The following is a 19,038-nucleotide window of genomic DNA, read 5'->3' as shown; positions in this document are numbered from 1 at the left end:
ACAGAATATAGGAATGTGTGCTTGTGTGTGTGTGTGTGTGTGTGTGTGTGTGTGTGTGTGTGTGTGTGTGTGTGTGTGTGTGTGTGTGTGTATGCAAAGATACCACTGTCCAACCTAAATACTTGGCTCTCATGATATGAAGGAATGCTTTAATACAGAACATTTTCCTTTCATTGGAGTAGTCACTAAAGAGTTTAAGATGCTATATCAATATTCCTAACATAGGTTAGTAATTGATGATTTACAGTCTCCTTGAATAATCTTGAATTTTGAGCTTTTGCTATTTCTTGAAGTAAAATATGCTAGTTAATAATGTGTTGAACCCAATATTTTTTAAATGACCTCCCTGAGTTTCAGGAGGCTGACCCTCTATTGTACAACATATGGCAAGCACGGCCATGTGTTCTCTGCAATATCCACAAGCCCCTTTAAAATGTTTGTTCAGAATTCTGTTCAGGATTCGTTTTCACCAGTCATATCACCTTAATGTTTTCCATCCATTTTCACATGTTCTTCATTCTTTTGATTATTTAATAGGTACTGGAAATTTCACATGGTTATCTATCAGTTTGGTACCTGTTTAACCATTTCTATACTATGCTTTTTTGTTAAAAAGAAACACACTAATTACCCAAAGTATAAATTTACCATATACATGGTCAGAAAAAAGGTATAAAAAATCACACTAGCAAAATAAGGAATATCTAATAATGTCCAATAATATTATTTTGCAGGGATTTTTGCCGTATATTTCTCTTCTCTGTGATGATATTTAACTGAATTTATAAGATTTCTTAAAACATTAAATAGACTTAAAAAACAAAGGAGCCTTGAGAATTTTTTAAAAGGCAATAAAACTCGACGGGTAATAGTTTCAAACTTTATAAATATTATGACATAAGTGTATTTTCTAAATACAGTAGTAGTAAAAAATTCAGGCGATTGGGTTGGAATCAGAAATATTAATGTATCAAAAAATTTCCAAGCCAGTTAATACATTTTGATTGCTACTAATTTTCATGAAATATTTATGTCATCAGAAAATACTGTGAGCTGTAAAAGAAAATATACCATAGCCACAAGATGCTGAATCCTGACTGAAAATGGAAGAATGCATGGTGTTCAATACACATAGCCAATATTAAAATTAAGTAACTTAAGTCACTAACTTTGTCTTTCAGATAGTGCTTTAGAAGGTTCTCATCTGCCATCTTCCAACTGTAACTCTTCTCATCAAATGGAGTTTTGTGGAGGAAAGGAGAGGTACCTAACCAAACCGGGCTCATATTTCTGGATCATACACTCAATTCCCAGGAATCTATAATTTCCTGTCAAAGTCTGCTTCCGGACACCTTCCCCAGGTCTACTCTTCCAGCATGGTCCAAGGAAAGGCCAAGGGACAGTTGTAGTGGATGAAAAGTGGAGATGTGTTTGGAGTCTGGGTGCTGGGGGAAAAGTATCCATATATATACTCATGAATCCCATTGTAGGTGAAAAGATGCTGTGAAAGCGCTGCACTCACAAGCTAGCAAAGTAATCCTCAAAATTTTTCAAGTCAGGCTTCAACAATATGTGAACCATGAACTTCCAGATGTTCAAGCTGGATTTAGAAAAGGCAGAGGAACCAGAAATCAAACTGCTAACATCCACTGGATTGTTGAAAAAGCAGGAGAGTTCCAAAAAACATCTACTTCTGCTTTACTGACTATGTCAAAGCCTTTTACTGTGTGGATCACAGCAAACTATGGAAAATTCTGAAAGAGATGGGAATACTAGACCACCTGACCTGCCTCGTGAGAAGTCTGTATGCAGGTCAGGAAGCAACACATAAAGCTGTACATGGAACAACAGACTGGTTTCAAATAGGAAAAGCAGTACATCAAGGCGGCATGTTGCCATCCTGCTTATTTAACTTATATGCAGAGTACATCATGAGAAACGCTAAGCTGGATGAAGTACAAGCTGGAATCAAGATTGCTGGGAGAAATATCAATAACCTCAGATATGCAGATGACACCAACCTTATGGCAGAAAGTGAAGAAGAACTAAAGAGCCTCTTGATGAAAGTGAAAGAGGAGAGTGAAAAAGTTGGCTTAAAGCTCAACATTCAGAAAACTACGATCATGGCATCTGGTCTGATCACTTCATGGCAAATAGATGGGGAAACAGTGGAAACAGTGGCTGACTTTATTTTGGAGGGCTCCAAAATCACTGCTGATGGTGACTGCAGCCATGAAATGAAAAGACACTTACTCCTTGGAAGGAAAGTTATGACCAACCTAGATAGCATATTAAAAGGCAAAGACATTACTTTATCAACAAAGGTCCATCGAGTCAAGGCTATGGTTTTTCCAGTAGTCATGCATGGATGTGAGAGTTCGAGTATAAAGAAAGCTGAGTGCCAAAGAACCGATGCTTTTGAAGTGTGGTGTTGGAGAAGACTCTTGAGAGTCCCTTGGACTGCAAGGAGATCCAACCAGTCCACCCTAAAGGAGATCAGTCCTGGGTGTTCATTGTAAGGACTGATGTTGAAGCTGAAACTCCAATACTTTGGCCACCTGATGTGAAGAACTGACTCATTAGAAAAGACCCCAACACTGGGAAAGATTGAGGGCAGGAGGAGAAGGGGACGACAGAGGATGAGATGGCTGGATGGCATCACTGACTCGATGAACAGGAGTTGGAGTAAACTCCAGGAGTTGGTAATGGACAGGGAGGCCTGGCGTACTGCAGTCCATGGGGTTGCAAAGAGTCGGACACGACTGAGCGACGGAACTGAGCCTTATATACATATACATAAATTCTACACTATTTCAATAGTGTGAAGAGATATTTCAATAGGTGAAATTATTTAGACACTACTTATCACTAATAACAAGAAACTAAAGCCAATTAATAATAAGTAAATTAGAAGACTGGTTTGCTTAACATTTCATTTTCAATGTAATGCTTTGTTTAGTTAAGGGTTCCCATTAGAAACTAAAACCAGGGCTCTGTAACAACCTAGAGGGGTGGGAAAGAGTGGGAGGTGGGAGGGAGTTTTAACAGGGAGGAGGGGACATATGTATACCTATGGCTGAATCATGTTGATGTATGGTAGAAACCAAACCCATATTGTACAGCAATCATCAATTAAAAACAAATAAATATTTTTTTAAAAAATAGTCCCCATTTGAGGCTCTTAAAATTTCAAAATGTATTTTTGAACTTCATAAGCCTTAGGAGCAAAGTACAATTTGTTGCTTTGCCAACTACAACAACAAAAATAGCAGAGAATCAGCCTTGGCCACTGAAAATTATGAGAATATCCTTTCAATGAAGAAAAATTAGGTTAGTAAATATAATAAATCTATCAACCATTAATGGACATTTGCTGATTGATAATATTTCTATGCAGCATATAGATGCCATATCAAAAAGATTTGGTTTCGCTTTTTACTGCTTTATGGAGAATCATGCCAGAGATCTTTTGAGTCCCATCCTTAGAAATGTCTCCATATTTAAAATTTTAGGCTATATGTTCTCTTATTTATCCGAAAATATACAAGTATATGAGAAATTCTGCAAAAATTAGAAACATGTGTGCCTCTTTTAAATTATTGACTCAAAATATTTCCTGTCTTTACATGAATGTATAGCCACACAAATTAGTCTTGCTTTAATGAGAGACAGGACTAATTGTGGGTTACTATAGACAATAAGGTGTGCCTTTGCACGTTACCCACAGCAGTTGCAAGCATTGCGGGGAAGAAAGTTAAATGTTCATTTTGTACTTACCAAAACTAAGTCAATAGGAAGAACAATTTTAATTTTCTTCTTAAACTGTTCATTCAACTCTTTAACCAGTACAAGCACCACGATGCTTAGCAAGGATAAGAGCAGTGCTTCCAGCTGCACAGACTTGATGTTTTTAAAGATATATGCATAGATCTACAGTAATAAGAAAAATACAAACAAATTTCAGGATCATCCACAATATACCAAAATTAAAATCTGTCCCCAGATGAATGCTCTGATGTCTTGCAAAAAAAAAAAAATAGCTGAAAGGGAGAGGGGTGAAACAGTGGGACGTAGAAGGGTATCGGTCAATGCTGATATAGATAAGGTTATAATTCATCTGCATGTACAGAACTGCTTTCCCCTTGATTCTTCCACCAAACTCAGTGTTCATTCCGTCCCACCTAAGGACACTACTACACTTCCAGCTCCTTCTCAGTTACTTCAATGGGCAGAGATCTAAAACTCATTAGCTACATGCAGACTCGTTGTTAAGAGCAAATAAGGGCTCTCAAATAACTATAGGCTCTGTTAAGGGCTTCCCTGGTGGCTCAGCAGTAAAGAATCTGCTTTATTCTTGCCTAGAGATGCTTGCTCCTTGGAAGAAGAGCTATGACCAATCTAGACAGCATATTAAAAATCAGAGACATTACTTTGCCGACAAAGGCCCGTCTAGTCAAAGCTATGGTTTTTCCAGTAGTCATGTATGGATGTGAAAGTCGGACTATAAAGAAAGCTGAGCACTGAAAAATTGATGCTTTTGAACTGTGGTGTTGGAGAAGACTCTTGAGAGTCCTGTGGACTGCAAGGAGATCAACCAGTCCATCCTAAAGGAAATCAGTCCTGAATATTCATTGGAAGGACTGATGCTGAAGCTGAAGCTCCAATACTTTGGCCACTTGATGTGAAGATCTGACTCATTGGAAAAGACCCTGATGATGGGGAAGATTGAAGGCAGGAGGGGAAGGGGACAACAGAGGATGAGATGGTTGGATGGCATCACTGACTCGATGGACATGAGTTTGAGTAAGCTCTGGGAGCTGGTGATGGACAGAGAAGCCCGGCGTGCTGCGGTCCATGGGGTCACAAAGAGTAGGACACGACTGAGTGACTGAACTGAAATGAGAGAATTCCAGGACAGAGGAGCCTGGCAGGCCACAGTCCATAGGGTTGCACAGAGTTGGACATGACTGAAGTGACTAAGCAGCAGCAGCAGCAGGCTCTGTTGAACCCCACCACTTTTACAAAGCCCAGAATCAAACACACACATGTACTTTAAATATTAATGGATATATCTGGAAGTTAATAGCTCTGTGTAAGGAGATATTTGTGTTTCTCTGTATCTTTCAAATTTTCTCTGACAAAGATGTATGACTTGTATAATTGTAAAGATTTTACATAGGCCTTTAATATTTATCTTCAAAATGTCTCAATGCCTTCTCTTGCAACATGTAAATCTGATTTTTATTCTCATTTCTGTTCATCCACAGTTAATTTATTAGGTCTAGCTTCAAGTGATAAAAATTAGGTTTTACTTTAGCATACAGGCTGTTCTTATAGTAGCCCAATTTGTTGGCATTCTTTGCCCTCTCTTTTTAGTATCTCAACAATAATTAGAACACAACTAAAAATATTGGAATAAAACACTGTATAGATAACAGACCAAAAGATTTTATATAAGCTTTTCTCAGCATCTTCTAAAATTCTGCTCAGTAGGTTTCCCAATTGAACCCATCTGATACAGGGATCAGGAATATACCTGGTGTAAATGAAGTATGTCAGACTATCCAAATACTGATTCTATATATTGAAAATTATCTAATCTTACTGCATTGTGATCAGAAAAGATGCTTGAAATGATTTCAATTTTTTTTTAATTTACCAAGGCTAGATTTATGGCCCAGGATGTGATCTATCCTGGAGAATGTTCCATGTACACTTGAGAAAAAGGTGAAACCCATTGTTTTGGGGTGAAATGCCCTGTAGCTGTCAATTAGGTCTAACTGGTCCATTGTATCATTTAAAGCTTGTGTTTCCTTGTTAATTTTCTGTTTAGTTGATCTATCCATAGGTGTGAGCAGCATATTGAAGTCTCCCACTATTACTGTGTTACTATTAATTTTCCCTTTCATACTTGTTAGCCTTTGCCTTATGTATTGAGGTGCTCCTATGTTGGGTACATATATATTTAAAATTGTATCATCTCATGCCAGTCAGAATGGCCATCATCAAAAAAGTGTACAGACAGTAAATGAAGGAGAGGGTGTAGAGAAAAGGGAACACTCTTACACTGTTGCTGGGAATGCAAACTGGTACATCCACTATGGAGAACAGTGTGGAGATTCCTTAAAAAACTGGAAATAGAACTGCCACATGACCCACCAATCCCACTGCTGGGCATCCACTCCAAGGAAACCAGAACTGAAAGAGACACATGTACCTCAATGTTCATTGCAGCCCTATTTACAATAGCTAGGATGTAGAAGCAGCCTAGACGTCCATCAGCAGACAAATGGATAAGGAAGTTGTGGTACATATGCACAATGGAATATTACTAAGCTATAAGAAGGAATGCATTTGAGTCAGTTCTAATGAGGGGATGAAACTGGAGCCTATTATACAGAGTGAAGTAAGTCAGAAAGAGAAACACAAATACTGTATATTAATGCATATATATGGAATTTAGAAAGATGGTAACAATGATCCTTTATGCAGGGCAGCAAAGGAGACACAGGTGTAAAGAACAGACTTTTGGACTCTGTGGGAGAAGGTGAGGGTGGGATGATTTGAGAGAATAGCATTGAAACATATATATTACCTTATGTAAAATAGGTGATCAGTGCAATTTTGATGCATGAAGAAGGGCACTCAAAGCTGGTGCTCTGAGACCACCCAGAGGGATGGGGTGGGGAGGAAGGTGGGGGGGTTCAGAATGGGGGACCCATGTGTACCTGTGGCTGATTTACATCAATGAATGGCAAGAGCCATCACAATATTGTAAAGTAATTATCTTCCAATTAAAATAAAATTATTTATTTATTTATTTATTTATTTTACTTTACAATATTGTATTGGTTTTGCCAATTAATTTTTTTAATAATCAATTTTTAAAAAGAAAATTATTATTAATACTGTAACTATTTCAAACAAACAAAGAAAATGTATTCAGTAAAAATGGAGCCTTGTTGAGTGAAAGGAATCAGGGTAATGTAGAACCCAGAAACTCCTTTGTCCACATAGAAAAATGTATCTGACTGTGTAATTAGATACATTAAGGAATAATTGGGGGTCATATAGCTTTACTTGTTATCTTTTTCACAGCTTTCTATTGTATCCCACACTACTTGGAAAGAAAATCAGGTATAATTTTGTCATGGTTATCTGAGATGCAGACAATATTTTTCCTCTCTTTCTAAGTTGTGAATAACATCTACTCACAGAACTCCTACAGCAAATGAAGAAACAGGTTGCATTTCTCATAGTTACCCCTTTCACCAAGCCCAGGACAAAAATCCAAAATGGTACTCAATGAAATATAGTCTAAGGGATGGAAGCAGGAGGAGGTCAAGAAAATTTTGTCCAAATATACATTTTGTGATGATTTATCATAATCCAAGTATAACACTGAGAATATCATTCAGATGATTTGTCAAGAATAAAACAAACATCTAGTTGTTTTAAAACATTTAGATGATTATTCCTTCTGTTTAATCCATGGAAGTAAGAGCATGCCATGACAGTACCTGTAGAAGAAATCAGAAAATGTGGAAAACACCCAAGCCATACCAAATTTCCTGTAATGTGCCTTTTGAGAACATGTGTTTGCAGTAATAAAAATGGCCATCCCAGAATGAAACGAATGAGAAACTCTTCTCCAGGGTTTTTACTGTCTGTCTGAATTAAACTAAAATTTGCAGACCAAAATACATCTCACAAGATGTTCCCGAAAAACATGGGAATGGGCAGAGACTTGTTACAAGCAGAACAAAGAACCCAATAGAAAAACAGACTGATGAGGAGTTATACTAATGACTGTCGTGTGGACCCACATGGAGAAATCACAGCTAAAGCTGGCTTATAGGAGATGAGTGGTGGATAGACATGTATAAACACACACACATTAAACATGCTCATTTAGTATAGGTCTAGGCATCCTAAATACATATTGACATTTTTAATTTCCAGTATAAATCTAGTCATTGGGGTATGCTATCACAAATTACATTTCAATAGAAAAATTCCTATTGACGATCATTCATTTTCTAGACCTCAGAGAAGCAAAGATAGTTCACGTATGTATGGATAAATAAGTAAACTGTTTCATCAGAACTGAGCCAATCTGTTTTGTAAAATATGAGTTTAGCTCACTTTGAGACTATAATACTAGTAATTCTTTAAATTGTCCATTTAATATAATTTGGCATGAAATAAAAAATACATTGGTACACATAAACAAATCAATTTTGAGATATTTCAAAGAATGAAATAGCCTATCCATCATATACATATACTATTTTTCATCATTTTCTTTAGTGAGAAGATTTTTCTGAAGCACTTAACAGACATTTACACACACAAATACATTTATACATATACACTACTTTCTAATGTGTTTTTATCGATTTTGCCATTCTTAATACATTTTTTTGTCAATGATAGAGTCTCAACTCCTAAAATAGTGTCTGGCAGGTATCAGGCACTCTATAAACATTACTGAATTAATAAAAGCTTTCATTTAATATGGTAATAGTAACAAATGTAAATAGGAATAGCTTCTACCCTGAATAAGCATAATAATATGGAGAGAAAGAACTCATATTCCTCTTCTCTCACTGTTAACACTTGCTGTTGTTCACTCCCTAGGTCACGTCCAGCTCTTCGTGACCCCAAGGACTGCAGTATGCAAGGCTTCCCTGCTCTTTTCTATCTCCTGGAGTCTGCCCAAAGTCACGTCAATTGGGTGATGCCATCCAACCAGATGGGCCTTTATAAAGGTAATTAAGTTAAAATGATGCTTTTAGGGTGTGCCCCAATCCAATCGGACCAGTGTCTTTACAAAAAGAAGAGACTAAGACAGACGGAAAGACACCAGGGATGCAGAGGCACAGAGGCCCCACCATGTGAACAGGCAGGAGGATGGTTACAAACAAGCGAAACACAGAGGCCTCAGAGGAAACCAGTCTTGCAGACACCTTGAACTTTCACTTCCAGCCTTCAGAACCATGAGAACATAGATTTCTATTTTTAAAGTCACCCAGTTTGTCCTGGCAGCCCTAGCAACACGGAAGACAAAGGGACTCACAGTATTTGTCTTTGGAATTCCCTATATGGCTTCCCTGATAGCTCAGTAGGTAAAGAATCTGCCTGCAATGCGGGAGACCCCAGTTCAATTCCTGGGTTGGGAAGATCCCCTGGAGAAGGGAAAGGCTATCCACTCCAGTATTCTGGCCTAGAGAATTCCACTTTCACTTCCATATACTCTAATAAATTCCTTTCTCTTTGTTAACCAAGATAAAAGTATTTTAAAACAAAAAATGAAACTAAACAGGAAGCTTTTAGTAACAGTGCCTAAATAAGGACTAGCATTAAGTGGGACTTCCCTGGTGGCCCTGTGGATAAGAATCCACCTGCCAGTACAGGGACACAGATTCCATCTCTAGTCCGGGAGGATTCTGCAGGCTGTGGAGAAGCTGGGGTCATGTGCCAGAACTCCTGAGGCCCCGTGCCTGGAGCCTGTGCTCTGAAACAACAGAAGCCGCTGCAGTGAGAAGTCAGAGCATGCAAGAGACAGCAGCCCGCTAGCAACAAGAGAGCCCATGCAGAGCAAGGGAGACCCAGCATAGCCGCAAACGAGTAAATCAGTAATTTCTTCAAAACAACAATTTTGTACCATTAAGAGAGACAGCCAACTGCCTAAATATCTATCACAGATAAATAAGCGTGGCAAATAGCTGTGGTAAGGATTTCAGCTACAGTGCCTAACAAAGGCAGTATTTAGAAGACATCTGTCAGAGCTAGAAGGAGCTTAGAAATCAACCAGTTGAGTGTAACTCATTCTTGTTGTTATTGTTGTTCTGTCGCTCAGTCGTGTCCAACTCTTTGCAACCCCACGGACTGCAGCATGCCAGGCCTCCATGTCCTTCACTATCTCCCAAGAGTTTGGGCAAACTTATGTCCATTGAGTCGGTGATGCCATCCAACCATTTCATCCTCTGTCATCTCCTTCTCCTCCTGCCTTCAATCTTTCCCAGCATCAGGGTCTTTTCCAAAACATAGGCTCTTCACATCAGGTGGCCAAAGTATTGGAGCTTCAACTTAGCATCAGTTCTTCCAATGAGTATTCAGGGTTGATTTCCTTTAGGATGGACTGGTTGGATCTCCTTGCATTCCAAGGGAATCTCAAGCGTCTTCTCCAAAAACACAGTTCAAAAGCATCAGTTCTTCAGTGCTCAGCCTTCTTTATGGTCCAACTCTCACATCCATACATAACTACTGGAAAAACCATTGCTTTCACTATATGGACCCTTGATGGCAAAGTGATGTATCTGCTTTTGAATATACTGTCCAGGTTGGTCATAGCTTTTCTTCCAAGGAGTAAGTGGTCTTTTAATTTCATCGCTGCAGTCACCATCACAGTGATTTTGTATCCCAAGAACATAAAGTATGCCACTGTTTTCATTGTTTCCGTATCTATTTGCCATGAAATGATGGGACCAGATGCCATGATCTTCATTTTTTGGAATGTTGAGTTTTAAGCCAGCTTTTTCACTGTCCTGTTTCACCTTCATCAAGAGGCTCTTTAGTTCCTCTTTGCTTTCTGCCATTAAGGTGGTGTCATCTAGATATCTAAGGTTATTGATATTTCTCCAAGCAATGCTGATTCCAGCTTGAGTTTCACACAACCCAGCATTTTGCCTGATGTACTGTGCATATAAGTTGAATAAGCAGGGTAAGAATATACAGCTTAGATGTGCTCCTTTCCTGATTTTGAACCAGCCCATTGTTCCTGTCCGCTTCTAAATGTTGCTTCTTGACCTGCATACAGGTTTCTCAGGAGGCAGGTAAGGTGGTCTGGTATTCCCACATCTTCAAGAATTTCTACAGATGTAGAAACCAAGGTTCCAAAGATCTGTAACTTACCTATCCTAGGTGAGTTGACTTGTGAGCGAGAGTCAAAACCGTGACACAGGTTCTCTGAACACCTGACCAACACATTCACCATTTTACCAGTGCCTCACACACTGTTCTCTTCTTTCAATTCAGCAAACAATTTTCCCATACTTCCTTGGTACTTCCTTTTCTCCATAGGATGTATGGAGAGGAGATGCCACGCTTTGAAAGAGAGACTGTCACGGAAAGTGGAATCTTTGATTCTGGTTAGTGGTGGTATTCAATGGCACCTCGCTGCTTCTCAGCAAACAAGCTCTTCAGCAGAAGGATCACATCAGTCAAAGAAAAGAAACAAAGCCTTTTGACCTGAATGCAAAAACTATGAGAACAGGGAACCGTGACTTTTTTTTTTTTTAACATATACACATTTGGTGAAAGTATACTTGTGTCTATACAGTGCAATCCTTCTAATTCCTTCTCTCCAGCTCAAATTGAAAGACATTTTTATATTATCCCTACCACAAACATATGGTTTGAAGGCAGACCGGGGTGGGAAAAATGAGAGAGACTGTTCAAATTTCAGCGCTTTCGGTAAGAGTCAGAGAACTAACATTTCCAGGCGTTAGACTAGCCGTCTTATATCTGGTGATTCGTTTAATTTCCCAATTAATACAAACTGAGCATAATTACTTCTTTACTCTATCACATTATCTGCTTTCAATTACACTGCCTGGTTTCCTTCATTAACACTATCTGAGATTATCTTGTTCAACAATTCGTCTTCTCCTATCCTATTTCACATCCTCCCCCTCAGCATTTCAATAAAACTCCATGGGAAAGGGACGTCATTTCTCAACTGCATTCTCATCGCATATGAAGTAGTCAATCAACATCTGTTGAATAAATCTATTATAGCAATTCTTGAATCAAGGATGCATACTAATCTCTTCCCATCCATGTGTGGATTATTCTGTCGAATATTTCTGGTTTTGAACCCTCATATTTAGTCTGATTCTCCCACTTTGCAGGTGAAGAGACTGAAGTCTGCTGCCAGCCTTGGCTTTTGTTTTTTAAAGTAGCTTTCACATCCTTGGAGTCTTTAAACATGAGCCACAGTTTCCCAGGAATACCCTTTCTCTGTTCCAACTTGCTTTTAACTTGATTATGCTTTAAATCCACATCTAAACAGATCTAGATTCCTACTCAGGGACCATTAAAGACATCTAAGATAATTCTAAAATTGATGTTGGTACAAGTTCTCTTTCTTCTTAAGAATGTAATGTCACCTATAAACTTCGCCTACATATCATTATATCATTAAATAACTTAGAATAGTTGTTAAAATCAAGCTCCCCTAATCCCTCCACTTCCCAAAGTAGCACGCACTAATAGGAAAATAAGACTGATATTAAGTTTAAAGCTCAACCCCAGTCTGTGTTTTCATGAATACAAACACACTCCAAAAGGAAGAAAAAATTACAACATTCTATTATTCTTTACATCATTTTATATATGCAAATTTCTGATCAATAACTGCATCTCACATTGGGAATTTATCCCAAGAAACTATTGCTGTAAAGGATACAGTAAGTCTCCAAACAAAATATGATGGAGAGGAAATATGGTATGTTAAACAACTAGAGACAGCATAGGAGCACAAAACTCACTTGTCCCAAACTCACAGCCAAGCATGCCAAGGTCCAAGGAGCATCCAGCCATCCTTTGTTTAGAAAACTAAGTTTAATTTGAATCAGTTAAACAACTACATTTTATGGCGATGTATTTTTTCAGTGAATTGTGCAGGATGGAGAGCTTAGTCCAAGATAATTGAGTTGCTAAAATAGCTGCCTTATAAGATTTAGAATTTTAAGGTAATCTTTGTTACTAATTTCCATGTAATTGTCTCATATCCAAATTAAACCTGCAACATTTTCTATCCTCTGTGTCACTGACTGATTCAAGCTGCAGAGGAATATTCCTTTTCTCTCCTCTTCAATGTATTCTGTCTATTTTTCAGGGTGTACTAAACATCCTCACAAGCCACAATAGAAATATCACAATAACTGTGGAGAAAATGTGGGTTTCCATAAACCACCAAAGTGTGTTCTTGATTCAGAAATCTCAGGGGGCCTGTGTCTTCAAAGTAGATTTGTTCTCCACATATAACTCTTGTTTGTACATATTTGATTGTGATCTCATTTTCTATAAAAGAAAATATTTCATTGGTTCTGATTTCCTTTCGATGTTTTTATCCCATTTTTTTAACATTCTTGGTTCCTGCTTCATAGCCTTCAGGGATATCCAAACTAGAAAAATGCTTTGCTTGCATTTCAGGGATGGGAATGGGAATGAAATTGCTTTCTGGTTCTGAAAACCTGAATTTTAAGAAAAGAAATACAAATTTCCCAAAAAGTTAGTTGAATATATTGCCAAGCTTGGCTTGTGCTTTGGGTTTAATGAACAGAACTGTACATAATTTTATTGAAGGATACTCATATAAAGTCATGCCAATGAAAACAGCTTTGCCAAATTTATCATAGGCTGCTACAAACGGAGACATTTGGTACCACTTCAAAGAGATTCACAAGTGTTAATATGAGCTAAGAAATTTTGTAACTTTTATTGTGCCTTTTGGGGAAAACAACCTTCTAATAAAAAGATACATTATTTCTTAATATAAAAATCAATTTTAATTGAAAAGAATCATTAAACTTTTCCCTCTTGTGGGACCAACTATCAATCAGAAATTTTTAATTTGATAAAAAATTTTATTTGGTTTTGACCTATTTTCTTTCTCTCTTATTTCCTTTTCCAGATGTGTTTAGGCTTCAAAAAGTCACATAGTGAGACTTTTTCTCTAGATTTTGCCTTCTAATAAGTATAAAACTTCAAAGTTTCATTTTTTAATCTCTCAAAAGGGAACCCTAGTACACTGTTAGTGGAAATGTAAATTGGTGCAGCTCCTATGGAACATAGTATGATGCCTTCTCAAAAGACTAAAAACAGAACTACCATATGATCCAGCAAGTTCACTCCTCGGTCACTCCTCGGGGTTAATCCCTCAAAAATGAAAATGCTAATTCCAAAAGATACATGTACCAGAATATTCATAGCAACACTGTTTGCAATAGCCAAGATATGGATACTATTCAGCCATAAAAAAGAATGAAATTTTGCTATTTGCAACAACATGGATGGATTTGGAGGGTATTATGCTAAGTGACACAAGTCAGACAAAAAAAGACAAATACTATATTATATATTATACCATGTATATTAGGGGTCTAAAAAGTAAAATTACAAATATAACAAAATAGAGAAGAACATTTTTGAGAACACAGGAATAAAATGATTTAACTCGTGAGCCAGTGTCCCAAGACAGAAGTGACTCTTAACAATAATACTGCTTCTGATTATTTTCAAATATACTGCAGAATTGTTTATAATTTATTAAAGGGATTTATAACTGCTTGGGGGAATTGAGCTGAATAGATGGAGACATTTTAAAATAAAAATAAACTAAAAAACATAGCATTCCTTTACTCCGGATGACTAGCCTTCATTAACAGCAGGGTTTTTTTATAAGTTTTATAAATTTTGGAATCATCTTTATTTGTAAGCTGCAAAAAGATATATAATTTTGTTATATTGTTTAGACTTGTTTATCTGATTAACAGTCTTCTAGAAGGAAAAGGATTAGTATCTATTATTTACATAGCAGTTTTTAAAACTCTCTAATTTGTTATATCTAATTGTTCATTACTAGCACAAAGATAATCACTTCCATTAAATGTATACCTGCCAAGTTCCAGGCACTTTATTTTGGGAATGAATCCCAATTGGTGTTATTATCATCAACTTATAGAGTAGACAACTGGAAGTCAAAGTTACAAGGTCATTTAGTCAAGAGTAGAGCCATGATCTGACTCAGGGCTTCTCTGATTCTAAAGTTCTAGTTCTATTGCCTCTTTCTAGGGGAAAAAAGATCAATTAATGTCTACCTGATTGCGTGGGCTCTAATAAAATCCTCAGAGCTAAAAGTTCACTTAGAGAAAAAACCAAGTTTTACCCAACATATAACTGAAGAGGAATGTTTCAAATTCATTATGAAACAGCTATAACATTAAAAGAAAGTTTTATCAGAAGTATATGAATTTAAAGGTAAAATTTGAAGAACAAAGGGAAAATAAAATATTATATGTGAAGGGAATTAGAATAAATAAAAAGATGATTTAGACCTGATTCTATTCACTTTTTTAAGGAAATAAGGTCATGACAGTATTCCAGAACCTCCCTTTGAATATGCAGACCCCAGAAATGCTGGGAGAGGTACTCAAAGGACCAGTGGAAAACCTTCATAGGATTTAACACTTCTGGGAGAATCCCTCACATGAGGAAGCTGGTTAACAGTTTTCAGCCAGAAGAGAAAGGGTTGCCTAAACACCTGAGCCTAACGGGAGTTGGGGGCATGTGCTCTTCACTTCCGATGTAGCAAAGCGTGACATATCGGGCTACGTCTACCACTCAAGACGTAAAGGAAGACAAATATCATATGATATCACTCACATGTGGAATCTACAAGTATAACAATAATACAAATGAGCTTATTTCAAAACAGAAACAGACTCACTGACATAGAAAACAGACTTGCGGCTTCCAAAACCGGAAGAGGGTAAGGGTGAGGGATAAATTAGGAATTGGGAATTAACAGACATGAACTGCTATAAATAAAATATACAAACACAAGGACCTACTGTATGGTATGCTCAGTCGCTCAGTTGTGTCCATCCCTTTGCAACCCCATTGACTGGCCTGCCAGGCTCCTCTGTCCTTGGGACTTCCCGGGGAACCATACTGGAGAGGGTTGCCATTTCCTTCTCCAGGGGACCTTCCCAACCCAGGGATCAAACTCCCGTCTCAGGTGTCTCCTGCACTGGCAGGCAGGTTCTTGACTGCTGAGCCACCTGGGAAGCCCAACTGTACAGCACAGGGAATTATATTCAATACCTTGTATAACCTCGATGGAGAAGAGTCTGAAAAGTATCCCACCTGAAACACTGTAACTCAACTACAATTCAAAACAAAGGATGATTGGAAGCTTGTCCGATAACCTGAGAGGGCAGAACTGAGCACATAACACTAACATACATGATTCAGATCACTCCTTAGGGATGTTCCGTGGGAAAAAGAACAACTACCAAAGAGACAGAGACTGTCGCTTTTCAAACTAGAGAATTAGATTCTCTTATTAGAACATAGGGGCTTCCCAGGTGGTGCTAGTGGTAAAGGATCTGCCTGCCAATGCAGGAGACCTAAGAGACACAGATCCGATCCCTGGGTCAGGAAGATCCCCTGGAGGAGGGCACGGCAACCCACTCCAGCACCCTTGCCTGGAGAATCCCGTGGACAGAGGAGCCTGGTGGGCTGCAGTCCATGGGGTCGCAAAGAGTCAGACACGACTGAGTGGCTAAGCTCGCACACACAGTAGAACATAATCAGGCAGCCACCAGGAAGAAAACACTATAGATGCCATTGTAGTGGCAGGTGGAAGACACCCAATACACAGTGACCTAAGAACAGAATAACCACAGAAGGCTCAAAACTGACCAAAAGCACTGCTCTTCCTAGAAGTAATCGATGCGCATTTTGATTGGCCAAGTCTGAATTCTTTCAGGAAATCTGAGTGTTCCAGCTAAGACTAAGGAATGGTGACTGGCTCATTGTATAAGAGTCTCAAATATTCTAGATATTAATCTATGTTCCAAGGAATATCACTAGTGGATTCTTTATCCTTCATCAGCCTGAGTAATTTTAATAAACGATGTAACAGTTGTGAGAACTTAGAAGCAGGAAAACTCCAAACCCGTGTGAAATGACTCTCTTCTAGGTTCCCTTATGTGATGATCAAGGTCTCTATTTTGTCCTCTGCTCTATACCTCCGTGCTGAGTTCAGTCACCTCTCCTCTTTCACATCCCATCTAAATGATCTATGGCAAGTTAATGTTTACATTATCACCATCAGATTCTTTTTCAGCCTAACTACACCAAAGCTCAACATTCAGAAAACTAAGATCATGGCATCCGTTCCCATCACTTCATAGCAAATAGATGGGGAAACAGTGGAAACAGTGACAGACTTTATTTTTCTGAACTCCCAAATCACTGCACATGGTGACTGCAGCCATGAAATTAAAAGATGCTGACCTTGGAAGAAAAGCTATGACCAACCTAGACAGCATATTAAAAAGCAGAGACGTTACTTTGACAACAAAGGTCCATCTACTCAAAGCTATGGTTTTTCCAGTGGTCATGTATGGATGTGAGAGTTGGACTATAAAGAAAGCTGAACACTTCCTGAAGCGCTGAAAGACTGCAAGTAGGAGGAGAAAGGGACCCCAGGGTATGAGATGGCTAGATGGCATCACTGACTTGATGGACATGAGTTTGAGCAAGCTCCGGGAGTTGGTGATGGACAGGGAAGCCTGGCGTGCTGCAGTCCATGGGGTCGCAAAGTGTTGGACAGGACTGAGCGACTGAACTGAACAGATATGATCTATTCCTGGGTTAACTATACTGAAAGAGTGTGGTAGGGTGTACTGTTGTTACACTGGGTCACAAGCCTGATACATGGCTTCCATTAGCAGTTAGCAACAAAAAAATTCAAGCTATATTTTTTCTACCATGTTCCCAAATTGTACTATGTTTAATTATGTGTTACAAAGAATTGCTCCCTAATTAGTAGCTTTCACTCAAACTAGCTTCATACCCTCAGTCATATTTAAATCTCCTAATAGATTTTATTTAAACCCAAGTTGCTTTAAAATTGAAAAAATTTCAGCATCGTAATTAACCAAATTTTACTATGTGAAACACACATGCCCCAAATACATATATGAACAAAGATACAGGGGAAAACTCACATAAAAGAATCCAAGTGGTCCAGATATATATGGCATTTTCATTCCCAGGAGATATTTGGCTTGTGAAGTCACGACATGGGTGGCAGCCCCAGTTGTCATTGCACTGACCACAGGCTCTGTAATCAGGAACGTGGCACTGCCCAGCTGGAGCACAAACATGGCCACCTAAGAGGACAAAGACAGGTGAAACTTCCCAGGCTTCCTAGAGGGCTTCATATCCGACACATGTTCATTTTCAACACACAGACACAGAGAAATGATGTGAAATGTGCTCGTTAAATTTCATTCATTCAACAGATTGAGTTTTCTTTAGAACATTAGGAGGTTCCAAGACTTTCCAAATGTTTTGGGGTACAATTACAAGTCTTTCAATTAATGTTAACACAGTTATTTTTTGAACATTGATTTTTTTTCTCTTTTCCTAATAATGCATGTTACAAGAAAGGAAATATGTTCAAATCAGTTAATATATGGGAGTCTGGGGGGGGAAATAAAATGCATTATCATATCTATAATTTTTTTTAAAGTCCAAAGGACATAATTCATGCCTTTATACCCAATAGGCTTAAAATTTCAAAAGCATTGAGGAGAAAAGTCCATTTCTTGAGCTTCTGCCAGGTTCTAAGAAATGGAAACATACTGTTTTGACGAGATACTCTGTCAAGTAGCTGTAAAGGGCCAATATTAATAAGAAGACATCAGTGTTTATGGAGAAGAGGAAAAGACAGAGATAGGTTTAAGGAATATGCCTTAGGAAACCCAGGAATCAATAGAAAAGTCATTTTCGATAAACTTTTCCTTTCAGCTTGTAACATTATGCTCCATTGCAAAACTGTTTCATGACCAGACAAAATCATCTCATCTGAGCAGAAGCTGTGCATTGAGTTCTACTGCACAAAAGATGACAGCAAAAATCAAATCTCTCTTCTCACTGTTAACACTGCAATGATCAGTGAAGAGAAAGAACTCTGAGGAGACGGCCCACTCTCTGACTATATCCACCATATCCATGTAAACTGTCATAGAAATTTGCTGTTTTGAAAGTAACATTAAATTATATTCACGAGTATTCACACTGAAAAAGGGAACACAAAGTGGGTTATGCTTATATATCTTCTTGATGTGTTAATTATAATATTTAGGTCAGGTCTTAAAATTCTTGTTGGAAATAAGATTAAGTATTAAAGAAATCAAGGGAAAGAATAGCAATGAAATTTCCTTCTATCAAGAT

At 38.0% G+C, this 19,038-nt stretch overlaps 1 protein-coding gene across 1 annotated transcript in view; it reads right to left on the bottom strand.

The window, feature by feature from the left end:
* SLC26A7 (solute carrier family 26 member 7) overlaps nucleotides 1–19,038 on the bottom strand; it is a 138,878-nt gene that overhangs the window by 70,698 nt on the left and 49,142 nt on the right. Inside the window, exons 6-7 of the mRNA XM_081496849.1 lie at nucleotides 17,808–17,972; nucleotides 3,778–3,930 (exon numbers count right to left, since the gene is read on the bottom strand). Coding sequence (XP_081352975.1) covers nucleotides 3,778–3,930; nucleotides 17,808–17,972 — 318 coding nt within the window. The remainder of the gene's footprint in view (nucleotides 1–3,777; nucleotides 3,931–17,807; nucleotides 17,973–19,038) is intronic.

This window comes from Giraffa tippelskirchi, chromosome 6 (genome assembly GCF_054371585.1).
Source record: "Giraffa tippelskirchi isolate mGirTip1 chromosome 6, T2T-mGirTip1v1.2.pri, whole genome shotgun sequence".
In the NCBI taxonomy this organism is placed as follows: Eukaryota; Metazoa; Chordata; class Mammalia; order Artiodactyla; family Giraffidae; genus Giraffa; species Giraffa tippelskirchi.
Note: the sequence above shows the minus strand (reverse complement) of the source record. Positions and strands in the feature narration are given on the sequence as shown.